Source organism: Cervus canadensis, chromosome 25, assembly GCF_019320065.1.
Source record: "Cervus canadensis isolate Bull #8, Minnesota chromosome 25, ASM1932006v1, whole genome shotgun sequence".
Classification (NCBI taxonomy): domain Eukaryota; kingdom Metazoa; phylum Chordata; class Mammalia; order Artiodactyla; family Cervidae; genus Cervus; species Cervus canadensis.
The window spans coordinates 27,380,333-27,397,439 of NC_057410.1; the positions used below are offsets into that span (position 1 = coordinate 27,380,333).

At 44.6% G+C, this 17,107-nt stretch overlaps 1 protein-coding gene across 1 annotated transcript; it reads right to left on the bottom strand.

Annotated features, from left to right (window-relative positions):
* Positions 1-874: 874 nt before the first annotated feature.
* On the bottom strand, positions 875-13,786 carry CELA1 (chymotrypsin like elastase 1). Its single transcript, XM_043446729.1, has 8 exons — positions 13,650-13,786; positions 12,975-13,057; positions 11,913-12,013; positions 10,882-11,007; positions 9,575-9,711; positions 8,229-8,374; positions 1,782-1,931; positions 875-1,023 (listed from the first exon to the last, which is right to left on the bottom strand). The coding sequence occupies exons 1-8, from the start codon at positions 13,687-13,689 to the stop codon at positions 1,006-1,008; spliced, it is 801 nt and encodes a 266-aa protein (XP_043302664.1). The 5' UTR covers positions 13,690-13,786; the 3' UTR covers positions 875-1,005.
* Positions 13,787-17,107: the final 3,321 nt, after the last annotated feature.

Genomic DNA, 17,107 nt, shown 5'->3' on the forward strand with positions numbered 1-17,107 from the left:
TACACACTGTTCTAGAAGCCTCTGCTGACAAAGTAGCCTATAAATTGTGAGACCGGTCTTAGACAGTTTCTTCTAATGTAATGTTAACTCTCCAGATCCCTCTTGTCTGATCCTCAGCAGTTGCTATGAAAAACTGTTTCTCATCCCCTTAGCTTTCTCCTTTCAGTTCCCTCTTTGCTTTATCATAGGCCACTCTTAACAGACTGAGCCCTGGCCAGGAAAGGGAAGATTCATCAGCTTCCCAGTTCTGTGTTTTTTATAGAACCCCGGATCCAGTTGCCTGTTTTAGTCCACACTTGAAGTGCTGACTCATACTTAGCTTGAGGCCCCATATTATTTCCCCCTCAATCCTTTCCTTTCTTTGTTCCGCATCTTCTTTTCTCATTTTCTCAATTCTTTTCTCTCTATCTCCTTTCTAATTTGTCACTTTCACTGTCTGCTGGCATCTGACCTACCACCTAATCTTATACTCCTATCTCTAATGTATCCCACAGTTGCATGACTCAGAACTTTGGGGTGAGCACTGTTCTAGGCACTGAAGGGAGAACCAAAAGAAGGATGAGCCCCCAATCTACCTGGGAGAGTCAGGGCACATTTTGTTATTCTGGAACATTTTTAAAGCCCTCTGTGCCTCTGAATATAGCAAATATGCCTGGGAAGAGGGGCAGACAGGCAGATTAACAGATGGGTAGATCCTAACATAATCCAAAAAGGATAATGTAAGGCCACTTTCACTTGGGCTTAGTTTGTGAACTGACAGATATGGCAGCAAATGGAAGAACCATCCCAGAAATCTGGTGAAATCCAACTCAGGCCCTATAACTGCCTTTCCTCAGAAGACTTAATTACAATTAAAAAGACACAGGGTGATATGTATATTTGATTTTATTTGCTTTTCCACATCTGGCTCAATAGTGTCTTAGAATGGTTTTTTCCTTGATGGCCTCAAGTTCTGCTGTCAATCCCAGAATCATCTTGGGAAGGCCTCTGGACTCAGGAAAATGTTCAGTTGCTGGCAATGGCCTGAAGGAAAAACCGGTTATATCCAGTCAGCAACTTCTGCTCACTTCCTTTCTTTTTTCTTCAGGGGTCCTATTTGAGTATGGCCCTGTACTGGGTTTATGGGGAGTTGTGAGGGTGGGAGGCAGGAAGCAGTGCTTAACTGGGCTAGGACAATTCAGTGCTATAGGCACATACTCAGAACTCAGTGGCAGACCTTGAACTGGTTTTAAGTCAAGGTTCATACTGCAAGACTGCAGAATGTGTTTGAAGGCTGGAGGGCACAGGTAGGATGGTGTGAGGCTCTACCACCAGGTCAGTGTAGGTACATTCTCACTGGCCCTCAAGCATTGTTTAAGGTGGTAAAACCTCTTGCCAAAGGGTAGAGCAAATTCTCATGATGCCCTTAGAAAGAACTGGTAGGGGAGAATGTTAGTGCCTCTTCCCTTGCCTGGAGTGTGCAGGCCTTTCTGAGGCCATTTTCCCCTTGGCCTTGACTTGGACAGCCCTGATAGGCACCTGGTTCAGGTCTGCTATTGCCACCACCTTACTCTTAAGTAGTAAACAATATGATGAAGCCTGCTTAGTAGGTATGGGAAGAGGAACTCAGGATGGCAACACTATCAGGGGAAAGTTCACTAGAGGGGAAGGGAAAGGGGTAAATAAATATTTGAAGGTGATGAGGAAGATGATGGCTTCTCCTGCCCAACTTTTGCTCCCTACCCCAGTCAATGCGTGAATCTCCAGGTGACTATTTCATCCCATCATTTGAGAGGACTCACATTATTTATCCAAGAGATGTAAGCAGAGACCCGGGTGAAGACTGTGGGCTTCTTGGCGACATTACAGCCCAGGCTGGATACAAAGCTGGTCACACCATGGACAGCATACTGGCCATTCACCAAGCAGTGAAGGGGGCCCCCAGAATCACCCTGTGGGGAAGAGAAGCAGAGTCCTAAAACTCCAGATCCTTGGATCTTTGGGCCTTTGTTTCTGCTTACACCCTACCCACCCACATCTCTGTTTATAAATCCTGTACTGTATAAAAGCTCCAATTGAAATCCCTACTTCCTTCGCATCCCCACTTTCTAAACAATTATAGTACTTCTTCCTTTCTTTTGCAGCACGTTTGTCATGTTCTGCCTTGTGTTTTGGTTTCATAATTTGTTTCTAACTCCCACGCTTATCTGTGAGCTTCTTGAGACAGGAACTACATCTTGCTGATATTTTCCACTCTACAATGCTAGCATAGAACTTTGAATGTCTTAAGCTCAATAGCTGTTACTGACTTAAATTGAACCTATGGTGGGGAAATAGTATGTTCTAATGATTTATCTACCCTCAGCATTCAGACCAATGGGTCTAATTAGACAGTATTTAGATAACAGGGTAGGTAGTCAAAACATGTTAAACTAAACTGAGGTAAAGAGAAGAGAAAGTAATATATTGGGTAGTGGTTACGTGCTTGGGCTTAGAATTGAAAGAATCTGAGTTTACAGATTATGACCTTGATACTCTTTTCCTTACTCAGTTCCCAGATGTCAGTTCTGTGATTCCAGACATAAAATTGGAAGCTATTTCATTGAAGAATCTGACGGGCACAAGAGGGAAGACTTTGAGGTACTATCATTAGAAGCCCTCCAACGAAACGGCCTAGCCAGATCACCTGAAAAAGTAGTTCCCTATAGATGAACCCCACCTACGGCTCAGAGATACCTGTCAGCTTGCCACTGTCCTACTCTGAAATAAGAGCAGATGGTCAAGGATGACCAAACATCTGAAGAAAGTGTTAGTTGCTCAGTCGTGTCTGACTCTTTGCGACCCCACGGACTGTAGCCCTCCAGGCTCCTCTGTTCATGAGATTCTCCAGGCAAGAATACTGGAGTGGGTTGCCATTTCCTTCTCCAGGGGATCTTCTTGACCCAGGCATCGAACCCGGGTCTCCTGCATTGCAGGCAGACTCTTTACCATCTGAGTCACCAGGGGAGAAAACCTCAGTATAAAAATAAAGATCCTGAGTGAAGTAAGTCAGACACAGAAAGAGAAATATCATATGATATCACTTACATGTGGAATCTAAAACAGAAGTAGAGTCACAGATATAGAAAATAAACTTATGATTATCAGGGGAGAGAGAAATGGGCGGGGAGGGAAAAATAGGGAGATAGGGATTGATGTATATACAGTACTATATGTAAAATAGGTCACTAATAAGAACCTACTGTACAGCACTGGGAACTTCTACTCAATATTCTGTAGTGGCCCATGTGGGAAAAGAATGAAAAAAAAAGTGAATATATGCATATGTATAACTGGTTCTACTTTGTGTATACCTGAAACTCACACGACATTGTAAATTACCTATATCCAATAAAATTTTTTTAAAAAATTTAAAAAATAAAGATCAAAATAAAGAGAAATGAATAAACCAAAAATGAAGACAACCAAGATTATGCAGAGAGAAGACTATAAACAATAAAACTATATTAGTATTATATCCATGATAAAAGAAGAGCAAAGTATTAGAGCATTCAGAAAACAAAAAGCCTTTGGAAATATGAATGTGATAGTATAAATGAAATATTAGGCTAGGAGATAAAGTAGACAGACTCTATAGAGAGAAAATAAGAAAATAGAACCAGTTTAGGAGGTGGATTGTGAGTAACAGGAATTCTAGAAACAAAAAATGAAAATGGAGGGGAGGAAATCATCAATAAATAAACATTTTCAGAACCAAAGGTCTGGAGTTTCCAGGATGAAAAAACTTGCTAAGTATCCCTCAAAATGAATGCAAATAGACCCATACCAAGACACAGAACACTAGGGTCAAGAGAAGATAAAATAGGTCAGTTATAAATTAGTGGAGAGTTTAAGGCTGAACTGGTGATGAGTTGAGTATGTTGTTGGTTGTTCAGTCAATAAGTCTTGTCCAACTTGTCCAACAAATCCAAGACTTGTCCAATAAGTCTTTGTGACCCCATGGACTGCAGCATGTCAGACTTCCCTGTCCTTCACTATCTCCCAAAGTTTGCTCAAACTCATGTCAACTGAGTTGGTGATACCATCCAATCATCTCATCCTCTGTCATCTCCTTCTCCTTCTGCCCTCAATCTTTCCCAGCATCAGGGTCTTTTCCATCGAGTCCGCTCTTCTCATTAGGTGGCCAAAGTATGGGCGTTTCAGCTTCAGCATCAGTTCTTCCAATGTATATTCAGGGTTGATTTCCTTTAGGACTGACTGGTTTGATCTCCTTGCTGCCCAAGGGACTCTCAAGTCTTCTCCAGGACCACAGTTCGAAAGCATCATTTCTTCGGCACTCAGCTTTCCTTATTGTCCAACTTTCACATCTGTACATGACTATGGAAAAAGCCACAGCTTTGACTATATGGGCCTCTGTCAGCAAAGTAATGCCTCTGCTTGTTAATATGCTGTCTAGGTTTGTCATAGCTTTTCTTCCAAGAAGCAAGTGTCTTTTGATTTCATGGCTGCAGTCATCATCTGCAGTGATTTTTAAGCACAAGAAAATAAAATCTGCCAGTTTTCATTTTTTCCCCATCTATTTGCCATGAATATATATTATGCAAATTTTAAAAGACAATTATTAACTCCAGGGAAAACAAAATTATTCAGGGAATAGCATTTTACATAATTATAATAAATACTAAACATTAGTTTAACAGAAATTATTTAGGGAGGTTGGGGTGGGGATCAGAAAAATTCGTGCTTGAGGGGCAAGTGTAATGTGTAAAGGAAGAGAAGTTCCATATCTTGCATAATGCCTGAAGTGAAAAATTAAGTAGCAATATAAGTACATGTTTTTAGAGAGCTGGAGGTAGACATAAAAGAAATCAACTCAAGAATTAAAAGTAGTCCCCTCTAGGGAGGGAGAACTCGAGGTGGTAGAAGAAACACAATGACTGTTCTTTCCCACTATCAAGCCTCAGAGTTTTATTTGCCACCTTAAACAAAATAATCATTCAATGAAAATTAAAACTTAAAAAAAGAAGAACTAGGGAAAGAGACCAAAAGTTCAAATTGGGGCTAATTTTTTTTTTTTTTAAAGGAAGTAGCTGTACCCCACCCTAACTATATTTGGGAAAAGAAGATGGTTATTCTTTTTATAAAAAGAAAGATATATATTCCTTTAGGTTATTGTACTCAATACAAAACAGTTTAAATATCTTCCACTTAAATTCTAATAGGGATTTGAGAGTATTTCTAAACTAGAGGAATGGAAGGTAATTGAATTGTGTACCGTATTACTGTCTTATGCTAATTGACCTGAAAAGAAAAAAAAGCTCTGTAGTGAAGGAGGATATGGCTCAGGATTTTAGGGCAGAAGGAAGAGCTGGAAGACAGCTCAGTGGGAGTGGGTGGATTGAGGTGAGAGGTGTTTAATGAATCCCCTCTGAGGAGATTGGCTGGGGACACAGAAATCTGAAAGCCCCCAAACCAAGACACAGTATTTGGGAAATTCCAGTGGGAAGAGACCGTGGAGACACAATGGCCTCAGAGAATATCTGATTTGCAGTGTCAGCCAGAAGGAAAGTACTCTAGTTTTTCAGAGTTCAAGACTTTGAGAGAGAGCAGGGGAAAGTGAATTAAACTCAGAAAGGTTAAACCTTAAGAGGTTATAGGTGAGGCTGGCTGGTGAGGACTTGGAAGAATTTGACTTATGTGTTTGTCTTCATTTATTTATTCATTTGACTGCACTGGGTCTTAGTTGTGACATGTGGAATCTAGTTCTCTGACCAAGGATCAAACCCAGAGCCCCCTGTATTCAGAGTGCTGAGCCTTAGCCACTAAACCACCAGGGAAGTCCCGCATCATTGTTTTTTGTTTTTGTTTTGTTTTTTTTTGCCCTAACTTGCAGGCAGGGTTTCAAGGATACAGGACTTTTAGATGTGGACAAAAAAATGTTGCCTGCTGTGTCAGTAAACAAAGTGTTGCCTGCTATTCTGGGAAACAGTGAATGTTGCCCACTATCAAGCCACCTGCCCCTGAAGCTGCTCTCCACATCCTGAAGGGATTTCAGGATGGAGAAAAAAGATGCTGACCCTAGATAGTTACAATGACTATCAAAGGGCTGATTTCTGTGAGCCCAGGCTCTTGCATCTTCCCATACAGAGAAAAACACTTGAAACCATTCACTTGAAATGTTTGTTTCTTGTTATTAGCAGTAATCTTTGATGGCTGACTCTTTGTTTTTTTTTTTCCCCAGCAAAAATTCTAACATCCCCTGGCTCCTCTCTTACCTCTTTGAAACTGTTCCTCTGAGCTGTCTGAGAGGGTGTCTTCCAGGCTATAGTCCTCAGTAAGTTCATCGAATAAAACAAAACTTAACTTTTAGGTTGTGTGGTTTTGGTTTTTTCAGCTGACCCTGGGGAAGTCCTGGGAAAACTGGGATGAGTTGGTCACTTTACTTTCACAGTACTAAGTGCTCATCAAAAAAAAACCTTTAATTTTTGATTCTACTATTTTAGCCAGCCTACCAGTCTCCTTCTGGCTTCTGTCCCTCCTCCACCTAGCTTAGAGCTTGCATTTGATCTGCAATACTGTCTTTATGTTTCAATAATGCATGAAAACCCAGCCCTGAACTAATCCATTCCCTACAACTAGATCTTTGAATGGAGTGAATCATTTACCCATATGATTATTGCATGGTCTCTAACCTCAGCCTATCAGCAACATCATGGAGGCCAGTCTTTCTCCATTCATCTTAATTAATCCAAATCGGTACAACCTTTTTATCCCTTCATTTTCCGCACTTAATTTGACTCCTAGTTCATGAGTAAGTAGAAGCAATTACAGAACACCCACCAACTTTCAGCTACTCAGCCTGTACATTCTTTCATGTCCACGCATGTTTCTGTGTCCCTCTTCTGTTCAAAGCCAGCTCCACCTGTGTTCTTGGTTCATCTCTTCCTTCTCCTCTGGGATCTTGCTGTGCTGTGCTGTGCTTAGTCGCTCAGTCGTGTCTGATTCTTTCCATGGACTGTAGCCCGCTGCTCTAGTTGTAGGGAATGCCTTATAATTCTCTGTGTGTTCTAGGTTCTTAGCCCATGTCGTTCTTCATGTTCTGTCTCTCTCTGAATATTTTTTCCTCTTTTTTCTTGCTTGGCTTTCTGTTTAACCTTCGTGACTCACTACGAACACTAGCTTCTCAGGGAAGAAGTTGATGAGTTGGTAGAGGGGAGGACCTGTTTTTTGGATTTCTGTATCACCTTAGGCAAGTCTTTATTATAACACTTAGCCACATTGTAGACGTTCTGTCCTATGTCTGCTCTTTCCATTCCTCCACTAGACTGTGTTTTATATTCATCTTTGTATCTTTTGTATTTTTGATACAAAGATGAATCAAACACAGTGCCTAGCATTTAGCAGATAATCAAGAAATTTTATTGGGCTGCATTACCAATTCTATAAGATGGTGTATTGCTGATTGATCTTGTGTAAATAGAAGATGATTTATACATATACATAATTTTATAATAGTTATATATATATATACTATTATAAAGCTATTTAGTATACTTTTCCCTGCTGTATTCACCTGTATATATATTGCTATCAATACTCCTGGGTCAAAAGGGTGGTGGTAGAGGAGCTATAAGAAAAATTAGGGTCGGGACTTCCCTGGTTGTCCAGTGGCTAAGACTCTGCGCTCCCAATGTAGGGGACCTGGGTTTGATCCCTGGTCAGGGAACTATATCCCACATACTGCAACTGGGAGTTCACATGCCACAACTAGAGATCCCAGACAGAAGATCTCACGTGTTACAACTAAGACCTGGGTCAGTCAAATAAATAAACAGAATATTAAAAAAAAAAAAGAAAAATTGGGGTTGATAGGAGGGAAGCTACCTTATACACAGTTCAACTACCACTCCAGGCCTAGCCCTACTGCAGCCATTAAACATCTAAGGCACAAATAACTTCTAAAGAACACTCACATATACTAACACAAATGTTAGGCCACACACAAACTTTTGAGGTGGGGGCATCAGGCAGGCAAGATGAATTTTAAGTTTCCTTTCAACTTTGAAATTCCTTGAATACAGACTTACCAGCACAGAATAATTCTCATCCAGACACTAGACTAGAAAGTTGAGTCTGTATATAAGGGTGGGAGTAGGTGAGGAATAGGAGGTGGGGAGAAGGTAGGGGGTGAGAGGCAGAGAAGAGAGGGAGCTGGGGTGAGACTTCTGACACTCTGAGCCTGTGTTCACCTGGCATCCAGCACGAACTCCGTCTCCTCCAGCGCACACCATGGTGTTCTTCACGGTGGAGCCCCAGTAGGAGGAGCTGGAGCAGGTGGCGTAGTCCACGGAGGGGAGGTAAGCCTGCTGCAGGGTCTGGGCCAGCTGCCCATTGGCTGAACATCACACACAACTTTAGAGGTCAGCTCCCGACGCTGTGCAGGGAAAACCTCCCACACCTGGCCAAGCTTCCCCAAGCTCTGATGAAAGCTGAAGTCAGGGGAAGCTCCTTTTCTCTGCCATGTCATAGATTGTCCTCTTGTTTCTCTTTAGATGAAAGGTACAGGCACCTTCCTTGACTGGTATTCCCAGATTCCAAACCACTAACTCATGACTACTTTAGTTAAGTAACTAGAATGGTCTTATTTGTTAATAACTTACCTATCTGCTCTGCTTCTTCCTTATACCATAAACCCATGGAGTGGAACTGGATCTGGCAGCCTTCTTTCCATTTCTTAAGAACTTAGTGCAGTTTTCCTTTATCTGATTTTTTTTTTTTTTTGGATACTTACAACAACCCTTTCATGTTATATACAGATCAAGAAATTGAACCACAATGACATTAAGTGAAGCGAGAGCAGAGCTGGATTAGAAGCATGTCTGTCTCAGCCCCAGGTCTTCCCAGTAGCCTGCTGCTCACAGCAAGACCTCGCCTCTCCTGCAGAGCTCAGATCCTGCCCAGTGGCTCTCAGCCTTCTGCACCAGGCCTGCTGTCTCTACCCTTGCTAACCATCTCTGCTCATAGCCTCTCCCACCTTTCCATGTCATCCAGTGACTTTCCCTTCCAGTAATCCTCCCATGATTGACCAGAAGAGGGCTGAGGCCTCTTCTGCCTTGACTTCTTTGGACCTGCAACCTCCCCTGGCTCATTCACTCCAACCCACAGCCTGGTGATGTGTCTATGGAGGTAGCATGATGCTGTAGTGACCACCAAAGTGGGAGCCAAGATACCTGTGTTCTGGCCCCAGCTAACCAGGTACTAACTAGTCACTAACTAGTCATGTGATCTTGAACAAGGTCTTTACTTTCTTTGGGCCTCAGTTTCCTCATATATAAAATGAGAGGCTAGTAAAAAATACTCTCTGAGGTAAGGCCTTATTTCTTTTGTTGCTAACAGTCTGTAAATCTCTGAATTGACTGTTCCATGACTTGTTCTTAGGTTGATTTCACACACCAGTTATTTTATCTCTGGTGGTTCCTCTAGTTCCTGGCCTCCGGCTCTGAATACTTAGGACCACAAAACAAGGGCTGCAGAAGCTCAGCTACCTATTCAGTATCCATGTGGGGGACGGATGGTGCCCGTGCAGGCGACTTACTCTTAGTCCTGCCCCAGCCTGTGATGTAGCAGGGCGTGTTGTTAGCCAGGATGGTTCCCGACTGTGGCAGAACACCCAGCTTGACATAGCTGTTGAGGGTAGCGCTCTGGGCCAGGCGCAGCACGGCGATGTCGTAACTGTGGGTGGAAAGGAGACTGCTCGCTCGCGCGACCGGAAGTGCCTTCAGCTCAGCATAGGGACAGGCCCTCCCTAAGCCTTGTATCCCCAGAGGATCGGAAACCAGTGACTTCGAAGAAGGAGGGGACTCAACAAGCTTCAAACTTGAGGAATTGCGCATTTGGAGTCTAGGATATTCTATGTGTAATAGCAGCCCCTGCTGGTGAGGTCTTGGCATGGTCGCTAGGTCTGATTTGCAGTCCCGGGGAGTGAAGCTTAGAAAGGAGCGGAGGGCTGTGATCTTGGTAGCGGAGAAGAGTTCTCAAATGAGAAAGACATAAATGCTCTGCAGGTATACCCCAGTTACTGGAGCCCATCCCCACTCCCACACTCTATAGACTGGCCACCCTTTTAACTACTTCTTTTCCAGAAGTTTACAGCTCAGTCTTGCAGAAGTTTTCTTACTGTAAGATTCATTTTAGGAAATCTGTTTTTGCTAATGGTGGTGGTATAGTGGCTAAGTGGTGTCTGACTCTCACGACCCCATGGACTGTAGCCTGTCAGGCTCCTTTGTCCATGGGATTCTCCAGGCAAGAATACTGGAGTGGGTTGCCATTTCCTCCTCCAGGGGATCTTCCTGACCCAGGGATGGAACCCAGGTCTCCTGCATTGCAGGTGGATTTTTTACCAACTGAGCTACAAGGAAAGCCCTTTGCTAATGGAGTCTGTGCCATAAAATGAATAATAAATAACAATAGAAACAGGAACATTAAACTCTGCAGAGAAGGAGCTTCAGGGGATCCAATGATGCAGACCAGTCCAGATCAAACAAATCCCAAAGACCTTCAAATGTTCTCAAGCCCTAGTGTGTGCTCACTCGTGTCTGACTCTTTGCAACCCCATGAACGGTAGCCCGTCAGACTCCTCTGTCCATGGAATTTTTCAGGCAAGAATACTGGAGTGGGTTGCCATTTCCTCTTCCAGGGGATCTTGCTGACCCAGGTATGGAACCCAGGTCTCCTGTGTCTCCTGTATTGCAGGCAGATTCTTTACCGCTTGAGCCATTGGGGAAGCCCCCAACATCTTAATTCTCAAAGTCCTCCTGGATGAATATGAAGGAAGCCCAGACCCTGTGGCTGGGCAGCTAGCCCTCCACCTCCCAGCCCAGGGCCAGCCCCACCTTGCCCTACCCTGCAGCCACGTTATTGCTGTTCCAGGACGGGTGCACCACGATCTTCTGCACGCTTATGTACTGCTCGGTGCCATCGTTCTGGCTCAGGTTGTGGTCTCCCAGCACCACACGGAAGGTCATTTGGCTGAAGGGAGAGAGGGAACCCCTGAGTGATCCTTCTCTTTCTTCTCTCAGAGAAAAGTTGGGAAGGCATCTTCCATCTCATTTTTAGGACAGGAACTCATCTTTTCTGGCCCAAGCAGAGGGAATATGGAAGACCCTGGCAGATGAAAAAGTAACCAGCCCTCTCATCCCCAATTTGCTAACTTGTGGAAGTGACAAAAACTACCATCAACTTCATTTCCCCAATATACTAAGTTAAACATCAGAGGCTGAATATCTCATAACTTGGGAGAAGTGTGGTGGGCATAAATGAAAGAATGTCTCTCAGACCACAGAGGGATGTTGAGAGGTATATAAACTTCTAGACCAAGAGTTCTTAAAACATGGTCCCTGGACCGGCAGCATCAATAGAACCTGGGAACTTGCTAGAAACGCCGATTATCAGGACTCAGCCTGGAGTTCTCTATCAGAAACTCTACTGGGTGGGGCCCAGCAATCTGTGCCTTGTAGGTGATTCTGATACATGCTCAAATTTAAGAACCATTGCTCAAGATAAATATGAAAAAACGGTTACCGGTCAGGCATTGACTAGGTACTTAAATATTTATCTACTTAATCCTCACAATAATTCTACAAAGTAAGTATTATTACCCCATTTTAGAGATAAGAGAGCGAGAGCTTAGGGAGCTAAGTAAGCCGTCCAAGTTCACATAGCTAGAAGAAGGGTGAGACTGGATTTGAATGTGAACTTGTCTGATGCCAGGCTTTGAAAAGTACATAGTTTGTACTTTTCATCTTACTACCTCCCTGCAGGCCCCCAAACACCTTCTTAAGTCTTGTCCTGAGTGGTCCAGGATACATATTCCTCTAGAAGGACCAGATTCTTCCCCTCCCAGGGTCTCAGAAAAGCTGGTTTGTTTTTCTCACCTATCCACACAGTGAGCAGCTGTCATCACCCAGTTCTGTTTGATGAGGGTGCCTCCACAGGTGTGATACCAGGAACTTCCAGACTTGTACTGGAGGGAAATCTAGATGGGGAGAGAAGAAAAGAGGGATAGGTTGGTGTTTTTAAAAACACTTTGTCCCAAACCAAGGTCTCCTTAAATTCCTGCCATCCCTCAAAACACCCGCCAACTATCTGGGCTAAACATACAGTGCATTTGGCATCGTTACACTAGGTTGTTGCAAAGGGCCAAGAACCCAGGTCCTTCTACCTCCATTGCCTCTTGGGAAGGAAATGTAGCCATGGAATTGCTCTATCACCTAATCAACAAGCCGAGGTCCCCAGAACTCCCCTCCAGTGTTTTCAAGATACACCCTGGCCCTTCATTCAGCGGATGCTTAGAAACACCACTGGAGCGTTCATTTTCTTCAGTTCACGCCTCCTCCTTCAGTGGCTCTCATCACACAATAACTCTACTCCTGAAAATGGAGGCGCAAACTTTTGTAAATTGGGTTTAATTCAGAATTAGTTGCAGTGATTCCTCTCAAAGTATGGCTATTCACCAGTCAATTTGGCAGTTTTACACAATTAGAATTGCTTACATCAAAGCCTAGCTGCCTTATTTTGAAAGTGGAAACTCTTTAAATAGCCACATGAACAAGGTGCTCTATTTGGGGGCAGGGTGTGTCCAAACGCGTGACACACACCGCATGGACAGGGCTGTGTGTGTGTGTGTGTGTGTGTGTGAAGGTGTGTTGCATCTGTGTGAGCCTGGCATACAGTCTTGCTAGTGTGGTCAAAGTGGTATCGCTGGGAGTATACATGAGGTTTGTGTTTGGGTGTGTGCCTGGGAAAGTGAGTGTGGTTGGTGTTTTTGCATTTAGAGAAAAACTCCTAAGCCTGGTCCCATTTGTCAACATTTAGAATCTAAGCAGTTGGAGAACTTCCTGTTGATAAGGATATGCACAAATATACATAACAATGTATATCTGGGCACAAGCAACTCTTATTTCATTGGCAGTCTGGGACTGTGAAGGAACACCCACCTGAGAGGGCCAAGAATTCTTCGAGACCGCAGTCCCTCCAACTACCCTGGCGTTGGTTTCTGGAAAGTCCTGGGTGCTGTGTCCTTTGTGGAGCAGAAGAAAAGTGAGTGATGACTAAGCATGGGGTCAGCTCAGGGTGGGAGGGCGGATGGCAGTTGTGCTTTGTCTGCAAACTCACAGTTCCTCCCTAGCAAATGAGGGGCCCAGCTGTGAGTTCTCTGGGTCCCTTTTGAAAGCAGGGAAGTCCAAGTGCCTTCTGCTTCCCCTACGTGTCCCCAGAACTCTGACCCGTTTCACACAGCGGACAGGACCCAGTGGTCTCAGCCTCGCTCAGGGCCTCTACCCCTCACCTCACCCCCACCTGCCCGCACAGTTAGCTGGATTCCCCAGGGAGCAGGGACAGCAGTACACACGCCCCGAGGCACCTGCTGAGGATGTCTTCCTGTCTTTGGGGATGATGGGGAAGCCTGGGGCCTGGAAGAGGCTCCTGTCTGCTTCAGGAACCTGTCAGCCAGGGGTTCCTGACCTTTTTTATCACGAGCTCCAGGAGAGTAAAGTTTTTGCTAGACACACAGGCAGAGTCTCCTGCCTGCCCCAGGATAAGACCTGGGCTCAGTGAAAGCTTTCGGACCCTCCTGCTCTATCTCCCTCCCTACAGATCTCCCACCCACTTACCATAAAGGACGAGGGAGGCAAACACCAGCAGGCGCAGCATGTTGCCAGCGAGTAGACCACTGCCCCCTTGCCATGAGCCAAGCCCTCTTTATACGCCTCTTATCAGCAGCTTTGCTGACCTTCTTCCTGCCAGCTGGCAGGGCTGTGGGTGAAAGGCAGGGGAAATCACAGGTGACATGGAAACATAAATGAAAAGGTTTCTTTTCAGGTAAACTAATTTATCTGTGATCAAAGACAGAACAAGGCCAGGGCTGAATTAATCATCTGCTTTCAGTTGAAAAGCATCCAACAAATATTTCTTTACCAGAAATAACATGGAGAGACAGGACTGGCTTTTCCTTTGGGGTGCTCTCCTCCTGCCCCATAGGGGCACGGTGAGTGCAGAGACCCACTCTGTGCACCAGGAGGTGGAGGCAAACAGGGCTGCAAGGTCAGCAGAAAGGACGAGACAGCAGCATCTCCCTGCCCAAAGAGGGAGATGGGTCATTCCCCCAGGACGCAGACAGAGGTATAAATGCAGGGAGACAAAAGCAGAGTAGATGCAGTGGAGAGAATTATTATTTTTTTAAGAACGATGTAAATTTCCAAGTGTTTATTCTTTTTTTTTTTTTTAAAGGTGTGATTGTGGTGGTGATGCTATCAAATTGCTAATGGTATTTAGTTTCCATTGGGTGTATTTTACTTTATGCATTTATTTTTCTCTTTGGCTGCCCCTTGGCATATGGAACTTCCTCAGCCAGGGATGGAATCTGTGCCTGCTCCAGTGGAGCAAGGCGTCTTAACCACTGGACCACCAGGGAAGTTCCGTGGAGAGACTTCTGATGGAGGATGGTATTAGGAGGCAGGTTAGGGGAGACTCATATGGAGAGCAGATGAAAGAGCTCTCAGAGAAGGAGAGTATGGGGTGGGTGAGAAGAGAGAGACTTCAGGATAGGAAGCTAGTCTTCTGACTATGAGGGTGGAGGGCAGGGGAGTGCTCCAAAACGGAGCAGGTGTGTCCTGCAGGAGATGAGAGGCTCTGCCCATCAGAGTCAGGAGAGGAAGAAGGAGGGAGGTGTAGAGTGCCTGGTGGTGGGTGGCAAACTCTGGATTGGGAGGTCCCTGAGTGAGCATTGTGGGTGGAGCTGTGATTTAGGCAGCGAGAAGCCAGGAATGGTGCCACAATGATGTGGCACAGAGGAAGCCACAATGGTGTGATCACTCACCTAGAGCCAGACATCCTGGAATGTGAAGTCAGGTGGGCCTTAGGAAGCATCAATAGGAACAAAGCTAGTGGAGGTGATGGAATTCCAGTTGAGCTGTTTCAAACTCTAAAAGGTGATGCTGTGAAAGTGCTGCACTCAATATGCCAGCAAATTTGGAAAACTCAGCAGTGGCCATAGGACTGGAAAAGGTCAGTTTTCATTTCAATCCCAAAGAAAGGCAATGCCAAAGAATGCTCGAACTACTGCACAACTGCACTCATCTCACACACTAGCAAAGTAATGCTCATAATTCTCCAAGCCAGGCTTCAACAGTACATGAACTGTGAACTTCCAGATGTTCAAGCTGGGTTTAGAAAAAGCAGAGGAACCAGAGATCAAATTGCCAACATCTGTTGGATCATCGAAAAAGCAAGAGAGTTCCAGAAAAACATCTACTTCTGCTTTATTGACTATGCCAAGCCTTTGACTGTGTGGATCACAACAAACTGTGGCAAATTCATCAAGAGATGGGAATACCAGACCACCTTACCTGCCTCCCGAGAAATCTGTATGCAGGTCAGGAAGCAACAGTTAGAACCAGACATGGAACAACAGACTGGTTCCAAATCGGGAAAGGAGTACGTGAAGGCTGTATATTGTCACCCTGCTTATTTAACTTAGATGCAGAGTATATCATGCAAAATGCCGGGCTGGATGAAGCACAAGCTGGAATCAAGATTGCTGGGAGAAATATCAATAACCTCAGATATGCAGATAACACCACCCTTATGGCAGAAGTTGAAGAACTAAAGAGCCTCTTGATGAACCTGAAAAAGGAGAGTGAAAAAGTTGGCTTAAAACTCAACATTCAGAAAACTAAGATCATGGCATCCGGTCCCATCATTTTATGGCAGATGGACGGGGAAACAATGGAAACAGTGAGAGACTATTTTTTGGGGGCTCCAAAATCACTGCAGCCATGAAATTAAAAGACACTTGCTCCTTGGAAGAAAAGCTATGACAAACCTAGACAGCATATTTAAAAGCAGAGACATTACTTTGCCAACAAAGGTCTATCTAGTCAAAGCTATGGTTTTTCCAGTAGTCATGTATGGATGTGAGAATTGGACTGTAAAGAAAGCTGAGTGCTGAAGAATTGATGCTTTTGAACTGTGGTGTTGTGAGAAGACTCTTGAGAGTCCCTTGGACTGCAAGGAGATCAAACCAGTCCATCCTAAAGGAAATCAGTCCTGAATATTCATTGGAAGGACTGATGCTGAAGCTGAAACTCCAAAACTTTGGCCACCTGATGAGAAGTAACTCATTGGAAAAGACGCTGATGCTGAGAAAGATTGAAGGCAGGAGGAGAAGGGGACGACAGAGGATGAGATGGTTGGATGGCATCACTGACTCAATGGACATGAGTTTGAGCAAGCTCCGAGAGTTGGTGATGGACAGGGAAGTCTGGCGTGTTGCAGTCCATGGGGTTGCAAAGAGTCAGACATGACGGAGAGATTGAACTGAACTGAAGCCAGGAAGGGGAGGGGGGATTGTACTAAGGGCTGCCTCTCCAGCCCAATCCCGCCTAACCTAAAGCAGACCTGGACCCAGGGAAGAGGGCTGAGCTGGCTGGGAAACCTGGCCTCCTTTGTCATTCTCCTCCCACCTCCCTGCCTCCTCTGGAGAATAGGGAGATGGCTCTAGCCTCAGGATGAAGAGTCCAAGAGGAGGCTCGAGCCTCCTGACGGTTACAAACTCCAAAGTGAGCCTTTGAGGTCAGGGTCAACATCGCATCCATCTTTGTATTCTTCGGGAAGCCTAATATGTATTTGCTTAAAAATTAGACTGTTAAGCATTGCACTTAATACCCTCAATGCCGTTGCCTAATCTCACACTGAGCCTCATCTCTCACACTGGTCAGACTCTTTTCATCCTGACTCTGAGGGTGATGTGTGGAGGAAGGCTTGGCTTTCATTCTGAGGCACTGCATTTTTTCTGAGCAATGCTAATTCCTTTTGAAATAAACACAGGCACACAAATACATGTATAAAGATGTGGGTTCTAGTAAGTGATGTACTTAGTCGCTCAGTTGTGTCCAACTCTTTGTGACTCTATGGACTATAGCCCACTAGGTTCCTCTGTCCACGGGGCTTCTCCAGATAAGAATACTGGAGTGTGTTGCCATGCCCTCCTCCAGGGGAGCTTCCCAACCCAGGGATCGAACCCAGGTCTCCTGCATTAAAGGCAGATTCTTTACCATCTGAGCCTATCAGG

What these genes read in the sequence shown, in the direction of transcription:
- CELA1 (XM_043446729.1), bottom strand. Translation starts at nt 13,689, where the DNA reads ATGCTGCGCCTGCTGGTGTTTGCCTCCCTCGTCCTTTATG. An exon ending in TGCCTCCCTCGTCCTTTATG is followed by an intron (nt 13,058 to 13,649) that starts GTAAGTGGGTGG and finishes TGCTCCACAAAG; the next exon opens with GACACAGCACCCAGGACTTT. An exon ending in GAGTTCGTGCTGGATGCCAG is followed by an intron (nt 1,932 to 8,228) that starts GTGAACACAGGC and finishes TCTTCCCCACAG; the next exon opens with GGTGATTCTGGGGGCCCCCT.